The 17753-nt window shown below is 57.4% G+C and overlaps 1 protein-coding gene across 1 annotated transcript; it reads right to left on the bottom strand.

Moving 5' to 3' along the window:
- Window positions 1–232: 232 nt before the first annotated feature.
- Window positions 233–16965, bottom strand: NPEPL1 (aminopeptidase like 1). Its single transcript, XM_061437029.1, has 12 exons — window positions 16752–16965; window positions 15901–16086; window positions 15164–15334; window positions 12118–12207; window positions 11591–11672; window positions 9794–9936; window positions 5380–5457; window positions 2758–2858; window positions 2406–2529; window positions 2004–2180; window positions 1488–1598; window positions 233–957 (listed from the first exon to the last, which is right to left on the bottom strand). The coding sequence occupies exons 1-12, from the start codon at window positions 16899–16901 to the stop codon at window positions 799–801; spliced, it is 1572 nt and encodes a 523-aa protein (XP_061293013.1). The 5' UTR covers window positions 16902–16965; the 3' UTR covers window positions 233–798.
- Window positions 16966–17753: the final 788 nt, after the last annotated feature.

The raw sequence follows: 17753 nt of genomic DNA on the forward strand, positions 1-17753 counted from the left end.
ACTGAGGGTCGTGGGAAAGTCCGAGGTGCCCGCCCTCCAGAGCCTGCACTCCGAACCTCAGAGCCCAGCTGGCCCTGGGCTCTCATCTGCAGGAATGAGGTTGGCAAATTTCACCTCAAAGTCGGGTGCTGGTTTGGGAGGAGACGGTGGCACCCGGAGCCTCAGACCCACAGGCAGGTTGTTGGGGTGCTTGCTAAAACGGGCTGGAGAAAGAGGGAGACAGAGGCAGAGGTGTGATGTGGTTTAGCCATGTTTAATTCAACTTGCAGTGAACTCAGAGGGGCCCGAGTAGACATTCCTTTTGCTCCATAAAACCTGAACCAAGTCGCCCCATCCTTTCAAAGGGGTGGTCTGTTGGAGGCAGGGACTGCCCCAGCTGGAGTGGGGCCTGGGTGCCCTGCAATGTGGGTGCCATGTACGGAGCCTGGGGCTGCAGATGGGGCCACCGGCACCCACCGTGGGGCCCAGGCACAGGCGGGGGTCTTGAGGGCCACGTGGACAAGAGCATCAGGGCCGTGCATGCGTTCTGGAGCCTGGGGGTCGTGCAGGGGCCCCAGAGAGGGGCATGGTCTGCAGAAGCTGGCGGGGAATCAAACATAAAACAAACCCAGTGCTGCCCACTCACCCCTCCCTGGGCCCCCCGAACCCTGAGCTGTCTCCTAAGACACAAGAAGGAGCTGTTTCCGTCACCATGACAACTAAAAACAAAACATCTCAAAGTATAATCTTCCAATTGCTTAGAATTAATCAGTGCAAAGTGAGGTAAAGTGCCCAGTGTCACTGGGCAGGGCGGCTGCGTCACACAAGCCTGCGCCTCTTGGAGTCCCTCTCCGTGTCCCCCTCCTGGGCGTCCACCTCGCAGCCAAGTGGGGATACCAGGTTCAGCAGAGGGTCCTCGGAGGCCTGGCCAAAGAGTGCCAGCAGAAGGGCCACACCGAAGCCCGTGGCGCGCTCGCCCTGTGGGTGAAGACAGTGGAAACCTGTGCGGCCAAGCCCCCCACCCTAGCAAACCCGCCACCATGGGAGGGCTCTTGGACCAGGGCATCTGATCCCCCATGCACCCCCCAGCCCCCTTCCCTGTCCTGTTCCACTCAAAGCCGGTGGAGGACGAGCTGTGGACACAGCCCTGGGTTCTCCTCCCCTCCCCTCTCCTGGCTCCTCGGGGAGGAAAAGGGTGAGACCAGGGCCCCTGGGCCTCCTGCCGAGGACAGGCGGGTTGGGAAGGACTGCACACAGCAGCCACACTGTTCCCAGGGACGAGGAGACCAGAGGTCAGGGGGGACCACAGCTGGCCGTGTGACCCTCACACAGAATGTTTCCGATGAGCTCAGCCTGTGCTCTGGAGCCAGAGAGGGGCTCTGGATGCAGGAGAGAGTGGGAGCAGCCAGACCCGTGGGGAGGGGCCAGCAAGGGAAGCAGAGTGGCTGGCCGGCCAAGGAAGGCCTAACGGTGGGGTGGGCAGGGGCACCCCCGGGGCCCAGACTCACGGCGTGCACGGGCGCGGCGATATCCAGGTGGACCCAGACCCCAGGCCAGTCGAAGCCGATGTGTGAGGCGATGAAGAGGCCAGCGCAGGAGCTGGGGCTGTTGTCCCGGTCCTGGGGTAGAAGGCAGTTGTAAGCATCCACTGCAGCCATGGTGGGGGTGGCCACGGTGGACACCCTGCGCCCTCCTGACCCCCATCCTCAGCGACCACCTCTCCCAGTGTCTGCAAGAAGGGGCCTGGGGTGGAGGGCCCAGTGTGGAGAGCAGCAGAGAGGGTCCCCGTGGGCCTGGCAGCTGGGCTAGGGGGTCTGCCTTCACCCTGGGGGCAAAGGGGGAGCCAGCGATAGACCCAGTGGGGACTCCATAGCGGGGAGGATGCCCCAGTGCCTGCTGAATGGACATGCTGCGGGGAGACCAGTGAGAGCGCCATCCCCTTCCCTGATTTCTCCCCTCCCCTACTCAGAGCCCAGATCTGGGCCCTCACAGGGGGACCAAGGTCCACCCTGCTCCACACCTACCGCCACCGAGTTCTTCATGTCGGCCACGGCCGAGGTGAACTCGCTGAAGTGCAGCTCTGGGCAGTACACCAGCGGGTGCACCAGGTCTCCGCACTGTCGCCCGGCCTTCACACAGGCCGCCTCCCACTCGGCGCTGTTGGTGAGCACAGCCGCGTGGTACTTGCCTGTGGCGATGCCCTGGGCATGCGGGAGAGATGTAGAGAGCATCACCTGGCGGGTTGGGGGACACTGAGGACAGAAGAGGGGCTGACAGAAAACAAGGCAGAGAAAAAGACAGGGAAAGAGGGCCCCCACAGGGGCCCTGTGCCAGTGTTCCCTCCAAGGTCCATGGGCTCTGTGTGCCTGCACCCTCACAGACAAGCTCTGACCAGGTGATGAAGCAGAAGGGACAGTGGGGCCCACCTGAGCTCCGGTCAACGTGGCCATGTCCAGGATGATGTCAGCGCCCAGGTCCTTGCAGGCGTAGGACACGCCATCTGCCAGCACCAGCCTGCCCTCAGCATCCGTGTTGTTGATTTCCACAGTCCTGGGGACAGCAGACACCCCACTCAGAGCCCCTCCTCCCTGTCCTCAACTGCAATGCAGTGCCTAAAGGTTGGAAAGGGCTTGGCCCCCTAAGCTGGGGGGCAGTCCCCAGACCCCGTGGGCCCCTGACACCTCAAACAGGGACCCAGCCCCCATCGCAGGCACCCGGGGCTCTGGGACAGCACAGTGGCGTGGGTGCTATGAGGCAGGTGGGCGGGGTTGGCCTTACTTTCCAGAGTACAGCAGGTGGATGTCATCCGGCCTTGTGGCATTGGGCCCCACGGAGTTCTCAGCCAAGCAGAACACTGCATGGAGAGTGTCTTTGAAACCCTAGAGGCGGCAGACGAGTGGATAAGAAAGCTGTGGTATATGTACACAATGGAATATTACTCAGCCATCAAAAAGAATGCATTTGAATCAGTTATAATGAGATAGATGAAACTGGAGCCTATTATACAGAGCGAAGTAAGTCAGAAAGAAAAACACAAATACACTATATTAACGCATATATATGGAATTTAGAAAAATGGTAACGATGACCCTATATGTGAGACAGCAAAAGAGACATAGATGTAAAGAACAGACTTTTGGATTCTGTGGGAGAAGGCGAGGGTGGGATGATTTGAGAGAATAGCATTGAAACATGTATACTATTATATGTGACATAGATTGCCAGTCTAGGTTCAATGCTTGAGAGAGGGTGCTCAGGGCTGGTGCATTGGGATGACCCTGATGAATGGGAGGGGGAGGGAGGTGGGAGGGAAGGTCAGGATGGGGAACACACGTACACCCATGGCTGATTCATGTCAATGCATGGCAAAAACCACTACAATACTGTAAAGTAATTAGCCTCCAATTAAAAACAAACAAACAAACAAAAACCCGGAGGGAAAAGGGCAGAGGCTCCAGTTATAGGCTGGGAGCATCAGGGGCAGGAAGGATGGTGACAGGCTGGAGCTCTCTGACACACAACAGAGAGACAGACAGATGGGTCCAAGGAGCAAAGATCACAGCCCCCTGCACTCCCCACCATCCTGGCGGTGGGCCCTAGAGCAGGGTCCCAACAGAGGCCAGGCGACGCAGCATGTACCCTAGAAGCGGAGCTGCCTGCTGGGTTCAAGTCTGTGCTCAGCTCCCGCCTCCTATCCATACAATGTGGTCAGCGGTCAGTGTCTAACCTCACAAACCTGCTGATCTTTAGCTTTTGAGGTAGGGCTTTTGACTTTGATGACCTTGACCCTTTGCTGTTTCCCTGTACCTACACTCAGGTTGAGTGCACTAAGTCCCTGGAGGCACAGTGACCCCCCCCCACCCCCCAGTGTCCCTCAGGGCAGCCACAGAAACCCCTGTGTGGGTGCCCCTTCTCACTCCCACGCTCACCACACTCGACTCTGACGTTAGCATCTGTTGGTCACTCTCACCTGAGACAATTACTGTGCTGTTGTTTGCCAAAAGGTGGGTTCCCACCTCTCTCCCTTGTACTGTTAGCAACTGGGAGGCCACTGTGAGGAGATGACTTGTTCCTCTTGGTGTGAGCATGGACTCTTACTTCATTCTGTGAGTGATGACCCTCATTATATACTTTGGGGCTCAAATGGAGGCACATTCCTTTTCTTAAAAAATGAGTTACAAAGCAGGAGGAATCCGAGGACCACTTCCAACCACCAGCTGATGAACCAGCCTTAATTGCCAAGTGGTTCCTCGCCCATAGGAAGGGTCTACCTGCTGGGGCACCAGCCACCTGTCCAGATGCCAGGACAGACCCTCCATGCGCGCAGTCACCCCAAACCCATAGCTGAGACACCAGGCAGTGCAGCCGCCTGGGAATTTGGCTCCTATTATTGGACACTTTCCTGCGAGCCCTTCCCAGAGTGCCCCCCAGCCCCGGAGGCTGGGTATGTCCCTTGCATACTTGACGAGCTCATTAATGGAGTAGGTAGCAGGCCTGGCTGAATCTGGTCAGGTGGGCTGGGTGCTGCTGAATGGGGGCTGCATGACGCCCCCCAGTACAGTTGAGACACCCCCCGCCCAGCACCCCTTAGGCCGAGCCCCTCCTCCCCTCCAGCCTTTCTGCTCCCCTCGTGGGCGTGGCTGGGCAGAAATCATTTGCCAAGATCTTTTTGCTTTTGTTTTCTCTGGAAGTCTCCCCCTGGGGGTCATGCTGCTCAGGCGGTACCTTTGAGGAAGAGGGGCTTATGCTTGGTGACTGGAAGGGCTGGGCTTTTCAGAGTTACCTGAAGCAGCCATGCTGAGAGGTGAGCGGCCCTGGATGGCCAGGGCGCCCCATGCCTCTGCTCCATAAACATGCTCTACAGTGTCAAAGGGCAAACGTGGGGAACAGCCACGGCACTGCCTATCGACCAGGCCCCCAGCTCGGGAATTTGGCTCCAATTGTTGGGCTCTCTGAGGCCTGTGTGTTCTGGGTGGGGAGCACGGAGGCCTCTGGCTGCCCAGGTGTCTGGGCTCAGTGTGGCCACTCCTGGTATTCCAGGACAGACCCCAGACCTCTTCCACCAAACAGCAGCCAGCCCCTCCAAAGAACCCTGCCCTGAGTGCCAGAGCCCAGGGCTGAGCAGGCAGCCAGCCAGCTCCAAAGCACCCTTCCCATTCCGGTTGGGGCGGGAGGGGTCTTAGGATTTAGCAGAGGGCCCATGATGCCAGCGGGTGCCAGGCAGAGAGGTGACATGCCCGGGTGGGGTGACGCTCTTGGCGTGAGGAGCCCTGACTGAAGCAAGAAGCTCTGGGGGCCCCAGGGACCCGGCGCGGGAGTGTGGAGGGGGACGGTGCCAACCACGCAGACTCAGGGGGCTCTGGGGAGGAGAACCAGGGAGGAAGTCAGGGCCCCCCTCACCTGCTTGACGGCAGCTCTGAAGGCCCCCAGGACAGCTGCGGCGCCCCCGCAGTCCCTCTTCATCCCTGGCATGGTGGTCTGTGGGGGCAGGAAGGGGCGAGAGAGAGGTGAGTGGATGCTGACACCCCAGCAACAGTGCTCTCCACTCCAGTCCCCACACCAGGGCCCCAGAGGCACAGGAGCTGGCGCCAAGTCACCTGAGTGCCTACAGAACCCAGGAAACGCCACTAGTCACCCAGGGATCCTCCAGAAGCAATGAGAAGCCAGAGTCAAATTTACCAGGTTGGGGACGCACGTCCAGCTTGAGCAGAGCTTTGGGGGTTACTGAACAGAACTGTGTGAGGTTCAGTGGGGACTTCCAGAGTGGCCTGGGTCAGAGGCTGAGCTGTGCCCAAGTCAGCCTGGGGGTCTGTCTGCAGTTCCTCCGTGTCACGACCTTGACCACCCATCCAGGTTAATGTGAGCTCTTCCCAAATGTCATTAGTCACTGTGATACCATCAATCCCACTCCTGCCCCAAGGGCACTTGCCACCTGTCTGCATTCACGTTTCCTGGGTGACGGGGTCTAGTGAGGGAGTCGCTGGAGACCGAGGGGCCCTCTTGCCATAGAAGTAAACACCATTTCCTGTACACTAGTTGAGAGCAGCTAAGCACTTTTACGGTTTATGGGCTCCCGATGCTAATTGACAGGCTCATATTTTAAATTAACAACAGGTCATCGGATGTAAGGATTCGGGACCAAAATGTACCAATTTTTCTGAGCCCTTATTGGATTACACGAGCTGAGAGTTTTAATGGAAAGTATTTTTAGATATAAACTGAGCTGTTTTTACAATTAAGTTGAGCAAAAATGACTCAGCTAGCACTATTGGAAATAAGCTGTTTTGACCCAACCTGCGAGAAACCACGAGATTGTTTAAATGGAATAACGGGGCCTCAAACTGAGAATCAAACCTCCTGCAGGATGACCACATGGAAAATGGCTGAAGATGGCCACTGAATCCCTGTGTCCCTGGACACAGAACAAATGTCGCACCACCAACGCAGCTCCATAGACTGAGTCAGCCTCGTGGATCCCACCTGGCATTCCTGTTTTTATAAAAGAAACTATTTCCACAGGAACGCTTTCATCACTGTTGGGTTGCTGTTTGTACCGATGGGGCAGTGGCGACCTGGGGCCTGTGGGAACTGGTGGTCACTGGGTTAATTTCCAGGCCTTTAGGAGACAAGGTGGTGCCAATTTCACTCAAGTCTTCTTGCTGAAGCAGTGAAATGATTAGCTTTTTAAAAACCTCAACCGTAGAGAAGAGTCATTCCCAACACTGTCTTGGTGGCATGGAAGGGGTAGGGGAGGTCCTGTGCTTGCTCCCTGATGCCCGGCGCTCGGTTGTGGTCAGGCAGCTGGAGCCCAAGCAAGAGTGGGCACCAAGTCCTGAGCTCAGTGAGCCTGTGCTCTCCCACTACCACTGTCCTGGAGGTGGGGTGGGGGGAACCACTGACAGACTCTGGGGATCCAGATGCAGGTATATGCAGACATTTTCTCAAAAATGGCCAGAGTGAGCCTCTCACCTCCAGGAGGACAGCTGGCATTACTTGGTAAAACTGGAGCTTTCAAGCAAAAAAAAAAAAAATCAGGGTTTTGGAAAACTTGTATCTGCTTCCATGATGGCAACCTAATACTCAACTTCCTACATGAGATAGATGATGATATTAATAAATGTAACTTTTTAAAATATTGTATACTGAAAAGCGTTAAAATCTGGAGGTACGGCATAACTCTTTAAACAGTGTTTTCCAAATAGCTCATATGTGATATCATAAAACCATGCATTCAGACTTCAGGATGGACCCACAGATTTCAATGTGGCAGAGCTCACAGGCGTGGCTTCAGATCCCCTGTTATAACTTACCTTTTAAAAACTCCCACTTGTTGAGTTTTGGTGTAACAGCAAAGAAGAAGGTCCTGAGTTACCTGAAGAAGGTATTAAAATGCTTCTCCTTTTTCTAACTGCTGAAGGACTGGGGCCAGATTTTCTTTTTTATATTTCAACTAAAACATATCGCAACAGACTAAATGCAGAAGCAGATGTGTGATCACAGCTGTTGTCCACTATGGCAGACAGTAAAGAGAGCTGCAGAAATGTAAAATGGTACCACTCTTCTGGTTAATTTCTTTTTTTTCATTTTGGAAAATACAGTCCTATTCATAAGACTGCATTATTTACAGTGGCATGCAATGGGGTCATATTGGTCTTTTTAATGAATTAATAACTATCTTTAAATTTTCCCAATTTTAATTTCTAGTAGACAGCTAGCAGATATCGCCCTTATAAATAAAATCTCTTTCGAGATCAGTATTTTTTAAGAGTGGAAGAAGTCCTGAGATGAACACATCTGAGGCCCCTTAATTCACACTGATCCTGATTTGCCTTGAAAATCTCTGAAAACAGCCAGGACTGTTCCTGCAAAATTGGGAGAGGGTGCCACCAGCAAAATGACTAACCCTCAGGAAGCCTTGCTTCTCACTCCACCCTCTAACAAGCCAACGTCTGAATGAGCCCACAGATCCATCCCCCAAAATGCAGCTGCTAATGGGGCAAGAGCCCCTGTCAAGGGTGGGGGAGGAGGGTCAACACCAGGTGTTAAGAATTTAAGAACAATAATAAACCAACTAAAAGCTGAGTTAGATCAGAAAGAATGCTGATCACTGAAGAACTGATGCTTTCAAATTGTGGGGCTGGAGAAAACTCTTGGGTGTCCACTGGACTACAAGGAGATCTAACCAGTCAATCCTAAAGAAAATCAACCCTGAATATTCATTGGAAGGGCTAATGCTGAAGCTCGGATATTTTGGCCACTTGATGCGAAGAGCCAGCTCATTGGAAAAGACCCTGATGCTAGGAAAGATTGAAGGTAGGAGGAGAAGGGGACGACAGAAGATGAGATGGTTCGAAGGCATCACTGACTCAATGGACATGAATATGAGCAAACTCCAGGAAATAGTGGAGAACAGAGGTGCCTGGCGTGCTGCAGTCCCTGGGGTCACAAAGAGTTGGACATGACTTAGCAGCTGAACAGCAACAAAAGCTTGTTTGCTTGTTGTCATCAGTGGTAAAAGAATTCCTCCAGAAGAAACCCTGTTGTTGGTTGAAGTGAGTCCTTACCACATAAATAAAAACTTCAGACCTGCCTGTCTTAATTCCTCCTCCTTTCAGAAACATTATCCTACGTGGACACTAATCACCGCCAGGGGCACAGACTCCTCAAGGCACTCTGGTTCTGAGGCAGGCAGGCTCTGGAGGTGGCTGGTGTCCACGGCACCTCTGACAGTGAGTTCCTGCCTTCGGATGGCGGATTCGGCGTAAACACCGGGAGCAGTGAGCCCTGCTGCTGCCCACAGTCTAGGGGAACCACCTGGGTTGTGCTGTGTAAGACATTTTTACTCCACAGACATTTGAAAGTTACTGGGGTCCATCTCAAAGAACCAGAAACACGGACACTGATGATTTGGGGAGTTTCTTGGGAAGTGGGGTCTTTTTTGGTCTCTGCCGAGGGACCCTTCTGTTAGAGACTTTCCCTGAGTGTATCAGTTGCTTCATGTGACAGAAAGTCTTCAAAATTAAAGTTAATTGTGCTCTTTTGGCGGAGAAGGCAATGGCACCCACTCCAGTACTCTTGCTGGAAAATCCCATGGCCGGAGGAGCCTGGTAGGCTGCGGTCCATGGGGTCACTAAGAGTCGGACACGACTGAGCGACTTCACTTTCCCTTTTCACTTTCATGCACTGGAGAAGGAAATGGCAACCCACTCCAGTGTTCTTGCCTGGAGAGTCCCAGGGACGGGGGAGCCTGGGGGGCTGCCGTCTATGGGGTCGCACAGAGTCAGACACGACTGAAGCGACTTAGCAGCAGCAGCAGCGGTGCTCTTTTGGATCAACTACAGCGCAGAGACTGACACACCTGGCATGTCCATCTAGCGAGCAGAAACACGTGAAGAAGACCAGTGTGATAGAGCCACCGACACTGGCCGAACTGAAGGCTGGACGGCAGGGCTGTGATGATGGCATACGCCACCACAGGAGAACGACGTGGAGGTGTCAGCTTTTTTGTCAGAAATTACTCAATGCTATTTATAAGTGTTAACCGATGGCTGTTTTCTTTACCTGTACTACAATACTCATAATATTTTACTGCAGATGGTCACAAAGACAGTGGGCATCACCCTAGGACCTTTTCCTCTTCTTCTCCAGATTTTCTGTCCTGACTCAGTGCAGGCGTGAACGGTCTGCCCCTTGGAGGGGACGGGGCCCCGGGTCCTCCCTCCTGGATGCCCCAACAACTTGCTCTTTCCTCCGACACCTGAGAAGGGGCCGCCCTTCCCCCCCACGTCCCCCCAGCCCTGGTCCTGCACCTCACCTTTCCCTTCATGCTGAGACCCCCGGTATCATAGACGATGCCCTTGCCAACCCAAGCGATGGTCTGGGTGGCTCCGTCTGGGGTGTGGCTGAGGACGGCCAGGGCCGGGGGATGGATGGCAGCTTTGCCAACACCATAGATTCCTAGGGAAAGCATAGGACTCGTCAGTGAGGGCTCAGGCTGGGCCAAGTGGAGGACTCCTGGGAGTCCCCCAGAAATACTGCTCTCCCCACAAACAGCTGCTGGCCTGTGGGTGTTCCTCTGGGCCACAGAGCCTGGCCATGTGAACCAAGTTCCCCGCCCTCTCCTGCCCCTGGCTGCTGTGGGATTGGGGGATGCAATTGAGTTCTGTGTGAAGTAGTGTTAGGCAAGAAGACTCGCTGAGAAAAAAAAAAAAAAAAAATTGTATCATTCCCAGAAAGCAGTGAACAGGACTGCAAAATGAAGAGATTTTGGATAATGCTTCAAGGCCGTTCCAGCCCCGCTCACCCTCCCATCACTGACCCCTCCATGCACTCAGCAGGCGCCTCCCTTTCCCAGCTCACCCCAGCTGCTGCCTTGCTGTCAGTTTACACGCCCCAACTTCTTGAGAAAACCATGGCTTGCTGTGGGCAGAGGTCACACCTCAAGGTACCCTGATAATCTAACCGAACAACTGTAGCAACCAGGACAAGAGCCAGTAATGGCTGCCTGACAAACTCCTACTCATCCTGCAAGACCTGCTGCAAATGTCACCTCCTCTGTGAAGCGTTCCCTGACAGAACTGCCTCCAGCTGCAACTGGCTTACATGACTGTGACAGGCAGCTCGAACAAGCCCCCACGGATCCCCTCTGGGCATTCATGATCATGTGGGTCCTCTCCTCTCCCCTATGAGGGCAGGACGGCGTGTCTCAGTTTCTTGGGACGTGGCAGGAATCGTCCAAGAGGAGGTTACAGAAACAAGGCCTCTGGCTTGTGTGCTCTTTCTTGTCTCTTGCTCAGAGACCTCAATCTGAGAGCAGCAGCTGCCACGTTGCAAGCTGCTCAAGGACAGGCTCACACGACAAGGAGCAGCCGGCTAGGTCTCTGATGGCAGGGTCATGAGTGAGACTTGCTGGGAGCCCGTCTTGGGCCCCAGTTGAGCCTTCAGGTGACCGCAGCCCCAGTTAACACAGGTATCACGGCCTGGAGAGACCCTGGGCCGGATCCAGCTAAGTCACACCCAGTTCCCCACCCACAGACCTGCACTGGAAGGACCGTGCTGCTCTCAGCTGCTGCCTTTTGGGGTAACTGGTTTTGCAGCCACAGATAACAACCACAGTGACCTTCCCAACCCTGTTCTAGTTGTCACTGCGCCTTGGTGCCTGGGAGGTGGGAAGGATGGGCCTGGCAGTCAGGGAGGGCTCTCTGAAGAGGTGGTCTGTGAGATCATACTGGGCGAGAGTATCCCAGGGAGAAAGAGCCATGAGAGCAGGTCTTGATGAGGATATGAGCTTGCGTATTCGAGGAACAGAAAGGCCCTGCTGGGCTGGCCTGGGGAGCAGGAGAGCAGCGCGGGGGAGGCTGCAGAGGGGGCGGACGGGGAAGGACTTGGACCCTGTGGCTTCCAGGATCTGAATCAGGATCTGAATCGCTGCCTCCTCTTTCCCCCGGGGATGAGCTGCTTCCCAGGGTCTGGCCTGGGGGCTGGACACAGGCTGGTTTCCTGTGGGGTGAAGCTTGGGACAGCACAACATATGGCCTGGCAGCCCCCCAGCCCCCCAAGTACCCCAGGCCTCTGCTGAGGCCAGGACCCTGGAGGGCTGGCCCCCACCCACCTCCAAATCCTCTCGCCTTCAGCTCCTCATCCCGGATAACGGTTGGGACGATCCCCAGTTCTTTTCCAACTTTCTTAATCTCCTGGATGCGTTCATGGAAAAAACAACAACATACAACACGTGAAGATGGCTTAAAATGAGGGTGAGGCCAGGGACAGGGGTGAGCAGATGCCTTGTGGTGGGAGAGGGGTGGGCCGGGAAGCTGAAGCCCTGACTCTCGGCTCTAAGCATGATTAAACCCAGGAGAGGAGGTTTAATCACCTCCAAACTCTGCGATTTCCTGTGGCTCATGGCTCGAGTCCTGCATGGGGGCCTCAAGGAGGAGGCTGTGTCCTCCCTCCAACCCCGGCTGAGGACCGGGGGCCCCTCGGCTCCGGGTGGATGGCAGGACTCTGTCTGCAGCAGCCCATGGCTTCCCCAGATGAGGTGCAGAGACTGTGGACCATCCCCTGGCAGCCCTGGGATTCCTGACTGTCCCTGGGGTCGATCAACACCATCCCACCCCAGCGGACCCCAGGGCCACGAACCTCAAGGAAGGTGTCTGTGTTCATCTCATTGCAGGGTGTGTCCACGATTCGGGCTGCCAGCCGCACGCCTTCTGTGGCACTTGTTAAACACTAGGAGAAACAAAAGGCTGTCACTGGGGTCCTGGCACAAGGTGGAAAGTGTCCCTCATTGCCAACAGCCAGGACCCACAAGTGTCAGAGGCACACATCTCCCAGGGAAGGCTGGGCAACGAGAGCAGGTGGAAGGGAAGCAAGAATTGTACCCATGACCCCAGCTGTCTACAGAAAGACCCCTATGGCTGCAGAACCATAGAGTAGCCCTTTGGCTTAGCATCCTCTCCTGATTTACATGGGGCCCTCCTTGCTTTCTGAGCCTCGTCTCCTGTTCTGCCCCTTACTCTGGTGGTGGGTGGCCTCCTGCCTAGCCCTGAGTGCACACCTCATCCAGCCTCTGCCAACCCCATCCCCCTCTCCCAGGAGGAGGTGATACCCTCTGTTATGGGAGTCTGAAGCCCTGACCACCAGGGGAGGGTATCAGGAGGGTTTGGGGAGGTGCTCAGGCTTCAGTGAGGTCAAGAGGGTGGGACCCCATGATGGGATTAGTGCCCTTGTAAGAAAAGGACGCAGCTGCAGAAGCCACCCTGATCTGGGATGGCTAGGCTCTGAGATGGCCAGCCTTTGGCAGTCTGAGAAACAAGCATCTGTGGGTTAAACCCCTGTTGAGGGGCTGCTGTCATGGTTGCCCAGGCAGACCAAACACCTTTGCTTCTCTAGCCAGGGTCCCAGACACACTTCGAGGTACTTCTCTCAAAGGCCACATGCTCCAGGAGCCTCTTGGAGCCTTGCAATGGAGAAAAGGCCCCTGGACCCGCTGGGGAGGCGTTTTTCTCATGTGGGCCCCATGGGAGTATCCCAGACCCTCACCCTTCTTCCTGGGCACCTGATGCGACACTGCTCTGGCCACAGGGCAAGAAGGGAAGGACACAGACAGCTGCGCCTTGTGCAGAGGGCATGCTCATGTCTCTCTCCCCTCAAAGCTTCTGCCAAGAGCTCCCATGTACCTGACTCAGCCCTGATGCTCAGCTCTGCCTCCCTGCTCTGTCCCACCTGGCCCCCCAGCATCCGTCCCAGGGCCTGGTTGCCTTAAGAGAGAAATGGAGTGTGGGTTTGGCAGGGATGTGGACAGCGTCCAGTTTCTTGTTGCCTCTTCCAGGCCCACAGGAGTGGGGAGGCCAGCTCTGGGTCCCTAACAACAGCCCAGTCCCCTCCCAGGTCCCTGCATGTTCCCAGGTAGTTAACCCCTAAACCTCAGAGGCAGACACTTGACAGCTCAGATCTGAGGCGTGCCATGTGGTCCCCACAGCCTGGCAGCAGGCCCTCCCCAGGAAGGGTGAGGGTCCCCACCTGTGGGCATCAGAGACCCTTGGCTGCTGTCTGGGGAGTGTATCAGCACCCTGAGGGTTGTCTCAAGGGAGGCAGGATGCCGGCCTCATGACCCTGTGAACGCAGGGCTCCTCCACGCAATGCAGCAGTGGCTCAGGTGAGAGGGCGCACCTCACTGTGCCTTGATCGCGTCAGAAAGCAGCATCATTCACTCACTCATTCATTCACCCACGTCTATGTGAGCACCTGCCGTGCACCGGGCTCCACACTAGACTCTGAATCCAAAGAGGCCCAAGGACGTGCGTCCAGCAGAGACTCACAACATTAAATGCGACGGAGGAGGAGGGTATGAGAGGCCACAGGGACCCAGGTGGGAGGGAAAGGCCACACGCGGCGTCAGAACCTCACACTTACGATCCCAGACGGGAGGAAAAGACGGCTGATGGATGGCAGCTGTGGTTAAGGCCCGGGTCTACCCCTTGCTGGTGTGGCTGCGCTCAATCACTTAGTGTCTCTGAGCCTCAGCTTGTTCAGCTCTCAAGCGGGGATAAACATACCCATCTCATGGGCAGTTGTGGAAATCAGGTGTTTGTACACAGGTGTGCTCAGAGCAGAGCCCGACATCTGACAAGCACCCATGAAGCACTGGTCATGACGTGGTGGGAAGCGGGAACCAGAGCGGGGCATCTTGAGACAGCCAGGCCATTAGGAGGCTGCTGCCTGGTCCCAGAGAACCAGGCAGGCACTGTAGGATGGGTGGGGTGTCAGAGCCAGGGAGACTCACCAGCTCACTGGTTCTATCACACACAAGAGAACTAATATGCACGGGACCAAGTCCCCCCACTCTGGAGGTGGGCATGGGGCTCCCACACCAGTGAGAGGCACAGAGGCTAAACTCAGATGTACAATCTCAAGTGAGGATGTCTCTCAGCTGGCAGGTGGGAAGGGTGTGGGGAGGAGAGAGGGTTCCAGGTGGGTGGGGGCCCTTCAAGGAAGGATGACAAGTGCTCTAGTCTGGTACGTTTGGCCCCTAGAAGACAACGTCAGGAAGGGGATGGGCGAACTCCACGCTGGTGAGCTGAGTGAGGAAGGGAGTTAAGACAGGCCAAGCAATCAGACCATGTTATTAAAGGTTTGAAGAGCAAGGTGGTGAGATAGTGGATGAGGGGGTGCTAACAGGGCCTGAGAGAGTGAAGTGTGAGGGAGCAGAAAGGACCACCTGAGTCTGGCATTTGGAAGGGGGGCTGCAGGTGGGAGGGTGAGATCATAGCCACAGGTCTGGGAGGGTCACCTGGCAGTCAGCCACACACGGACTCAAAGCTGGAAATTACCTCCAGCCTTGCCTCGCTTCAAAAGGATTATTCGAAGGACCAAATGAAATAACATATGTAAAAGCGCACCATAAAGGGTAATGTGATATATACACGGGCAGGATTATTAGTATTAAAACACGAAAGCGCCTGGTGCGAGGTAGGTGCTCATAAACACTGGCTGAATGGAATTGAATCCTGAGAACAAGACCACCTTGTGGGAGGGAGCCTGTGGCCTGGCTTTGGAAAGGCCCCGGGGGCCTGCTCTCTCCAGCAGCAGCAGCCCTGTCCTGTCCTCCCAGGGAGTGTGGGGGAGAGAGCACTGCCCAAGCTGGCGGGTGGAGGGGGCACGGTCTGAGCTTCTAGACACCCACTTGCAAAGTGGACACTTCCACTGGCCCGTTGTCTTGTCCAACCAGGAAAAACTCCACCGTGACGGTCTTCTTCTCTGTGCGCCGAGATGCTCCTGAGCGGTGGGTGAAGAGGGGGAAAGCGCGGGCCAGGGCGCAGGCGGAGGCGAAGGCGTCAGACCGCTCACAGACCATCTGCAGCACCAGAGAGCAGAGCTGTGGTGAGGGGAGCGGAGCGGGGGAGGGGACCCCGGGGTCGCCCCATGGGAGCCCCTGTCAGGAAGTGCTTGGGCCCCACAGCCGGGTCAGAGGTCACTGTGGAAACAATCTGGCCAGAGATGCCCCAGCAGGGCCTGCATCCCAGGGGCCTTCCCCGGAACCATGGTCCCATGATGGGAGAAAGAAAATGTCAGCCGCCAGATGTGGTCCACCGCCTCCCGAGACCCGACAGCCGGACGACGTGCAGGGCCGCACGGTGGATGTGGGCTCAGGAGGTCTGGGTCGGAGTCTCAGATCTGCCACCTACATTGGTCTGGGGTGCTTACGTCTCTGGGACCTCAGTTTCCCTGTCTGTAAAGCAGGGGTGGCAATGTCCAGCCGTGGACCAACGTCCACTTCTGAAGATACTGTGGCCAGAGTGCTCTGCGGTCCCAAGACTGAGCCGTGGGAGACACAGATCATGGCCAGTACGGCCAGCACACTGCACACAACCGGCAGCCCGGGTGGGGCGGGTGTGGGGCCAGCCTCTCAGGAGCACTCACCAGAATACACCGATGGGTCCCCGGCGGCAGGCAGGTCCGCACCAGGCGGGTGATGAAGTGGGCAGCCGAGGGGCTGTTGTGGCGGCTCACCCTGGAGGGCAGGGCGGCCACGGTGGCATAGTTCAGGTACAGGGGACAGCTGTCCGTGGGGTTGGGGTTGAGCGTGCTTAGCGCGGCCTGCCAGAGCTGGATCAGAAGGGGAGACACAAGACAGACACCAGGCTTCAAACGGCTGCCTGCCAGGAGCACTGCGTGTGGACACCGGCATTGCTCGCTAAAATGGGCACTTTTGCAGCTTCCCTGGCACCCTGGATCCCTAATTAAGACGTGTCACATCTCACTAGATAAGCGCGTGTGCGTCTGCTGGCACACGTCCACCCTCGTGGGATTAAGCACTGGGGACTTAAACGGCCAGTTTGGGGGCTGCTTTGCCACAAAGGCACTGGGGTGAGACCAGTCAGGGGTCTTGGAAAGGGGCAGGCGTCACCACCACGAGGGTTCCGGAAGGAGGGTTCGGAAGGCGGCGTCAGGGCCCCTCGAGGGCACTTCCTTCGCACCTAGTGGGCTCTGCCAGCTCTGCCCACGAGCCTGCGGCCCGGGTGGGTGCAGGGCATGAGTGGCTTCCGGGCGAGGCTGCTGGACGGGAGCCAACGCCTCGGGTTCTCGAGAGGCGGGCGGCCCCGGGCCTCGCCGGCAGGCCTAGTCCGCCAGGCACACCCGGCCGGCTGACTGGCGGGCTGGGGGCGCCGGGCGGCCGAGGCGGGGCCTCCGCGGCCTCTCCGCTGGCCCAGCCCCGCCCGGGCTCTGCTGGCCGGCGGGGCGGCGCATGGCGGCCGGCGCGGCCCGCTCACCTCCTCGGTGACCCGGGGCTGCAGCTTCCCGCGGACGTGGCTCCAGGGCACGCGGTGCAGGTGGTGCAGTTGGCCCAGCAGCAGCAGCGGCCGGCTCTGCGGGTCCGCGTCCCCGGCGCTGGCCTGGAACTGCAGGCCCACGTTCGCCATCTTCGCCGGCCCGCGCCCCCCGCCCCGGCCGCCGCGCCCGCCGCGCTCGGGCTCCCGCTCCGGCCGGGCCTCGGCGCCGCCCCAGCCCTGCCCGGCCGCCGGCCCCGCCTCCCCCGCCGCTCCGGGCCGCTCGCGAGACGTGCAGGGCCCGCCCGGGGCGCGAGGGGGCGCCGGGCCGGCGGGGCGGAGGGCAGGCCCCAGCCCAGAGCGGGCCCCGAGTTCCGCCAGGCCCCAGACCGCGCGGGGCAGGCCTGGCCCGACCAGGCCCTGTCCCCGGCAGGCCCCAGGTCCTGCTAGGCCTCAGATCGCCGCAGGCCGGCTCACCCCGGCCCTGATCTCCTGGTCCTCCCGCTGCCAGGGAGGAAGCACTGCACTTCCGGGATGGGGCCCCGGCCTTGGCAGGCTGCCAGTGGACCCTGGTGGCTCTGACCTCCAGCGGGTCCTGAGTAGATGCGGGCCCAACGTCAAGTCTGCCCCAGCCCTGTCCACCAGACCAGAGTCTCGGTGAGGCCTGAGCCAGCCCAGCCCCAAGGACAGGCGCGCCCCGCCCCTGGGTCTCTGAGCCGTGGTGGTGGTCCAGGGGAACCCGCCCCACTCTTCTCCCCACCACACGCTGTCAGTTTGGACTGGCTTGGGGATTCTTGGACTCCACGGTCCCCTCTCCTCACTCAGTGAGTTCCTTAACCTTTCTCAGACCCCCACTATTTGCTGGGCACTGACCTTGATGTGAGAGGGCATGGGGGTCTGGATTTCCATCCAGGTCGCTGCTTCTGGGATGGCCAATTATAAAGCCAGGCATCACCCATGGGTGTGTGTGTGGGGCCTGTCCAGCCCACCCTGGGCTGAAAGCTG

This window comes from Bos javanicus, chromosome 13, assembly GCF_032452875.1.
Source record: "Bos javanicus breed banteng chromosome 13, ARS-OSU_banteng_1.0, whole genome shotgun sequence".
In the NCBI taxonomy this organism is placed as follows: domain Eukaryota; kingdom Metazoa; phylum Chordata; class Mammalia; order Artiodactyla; family Bovidae; genus Bos; species Bos javanicus.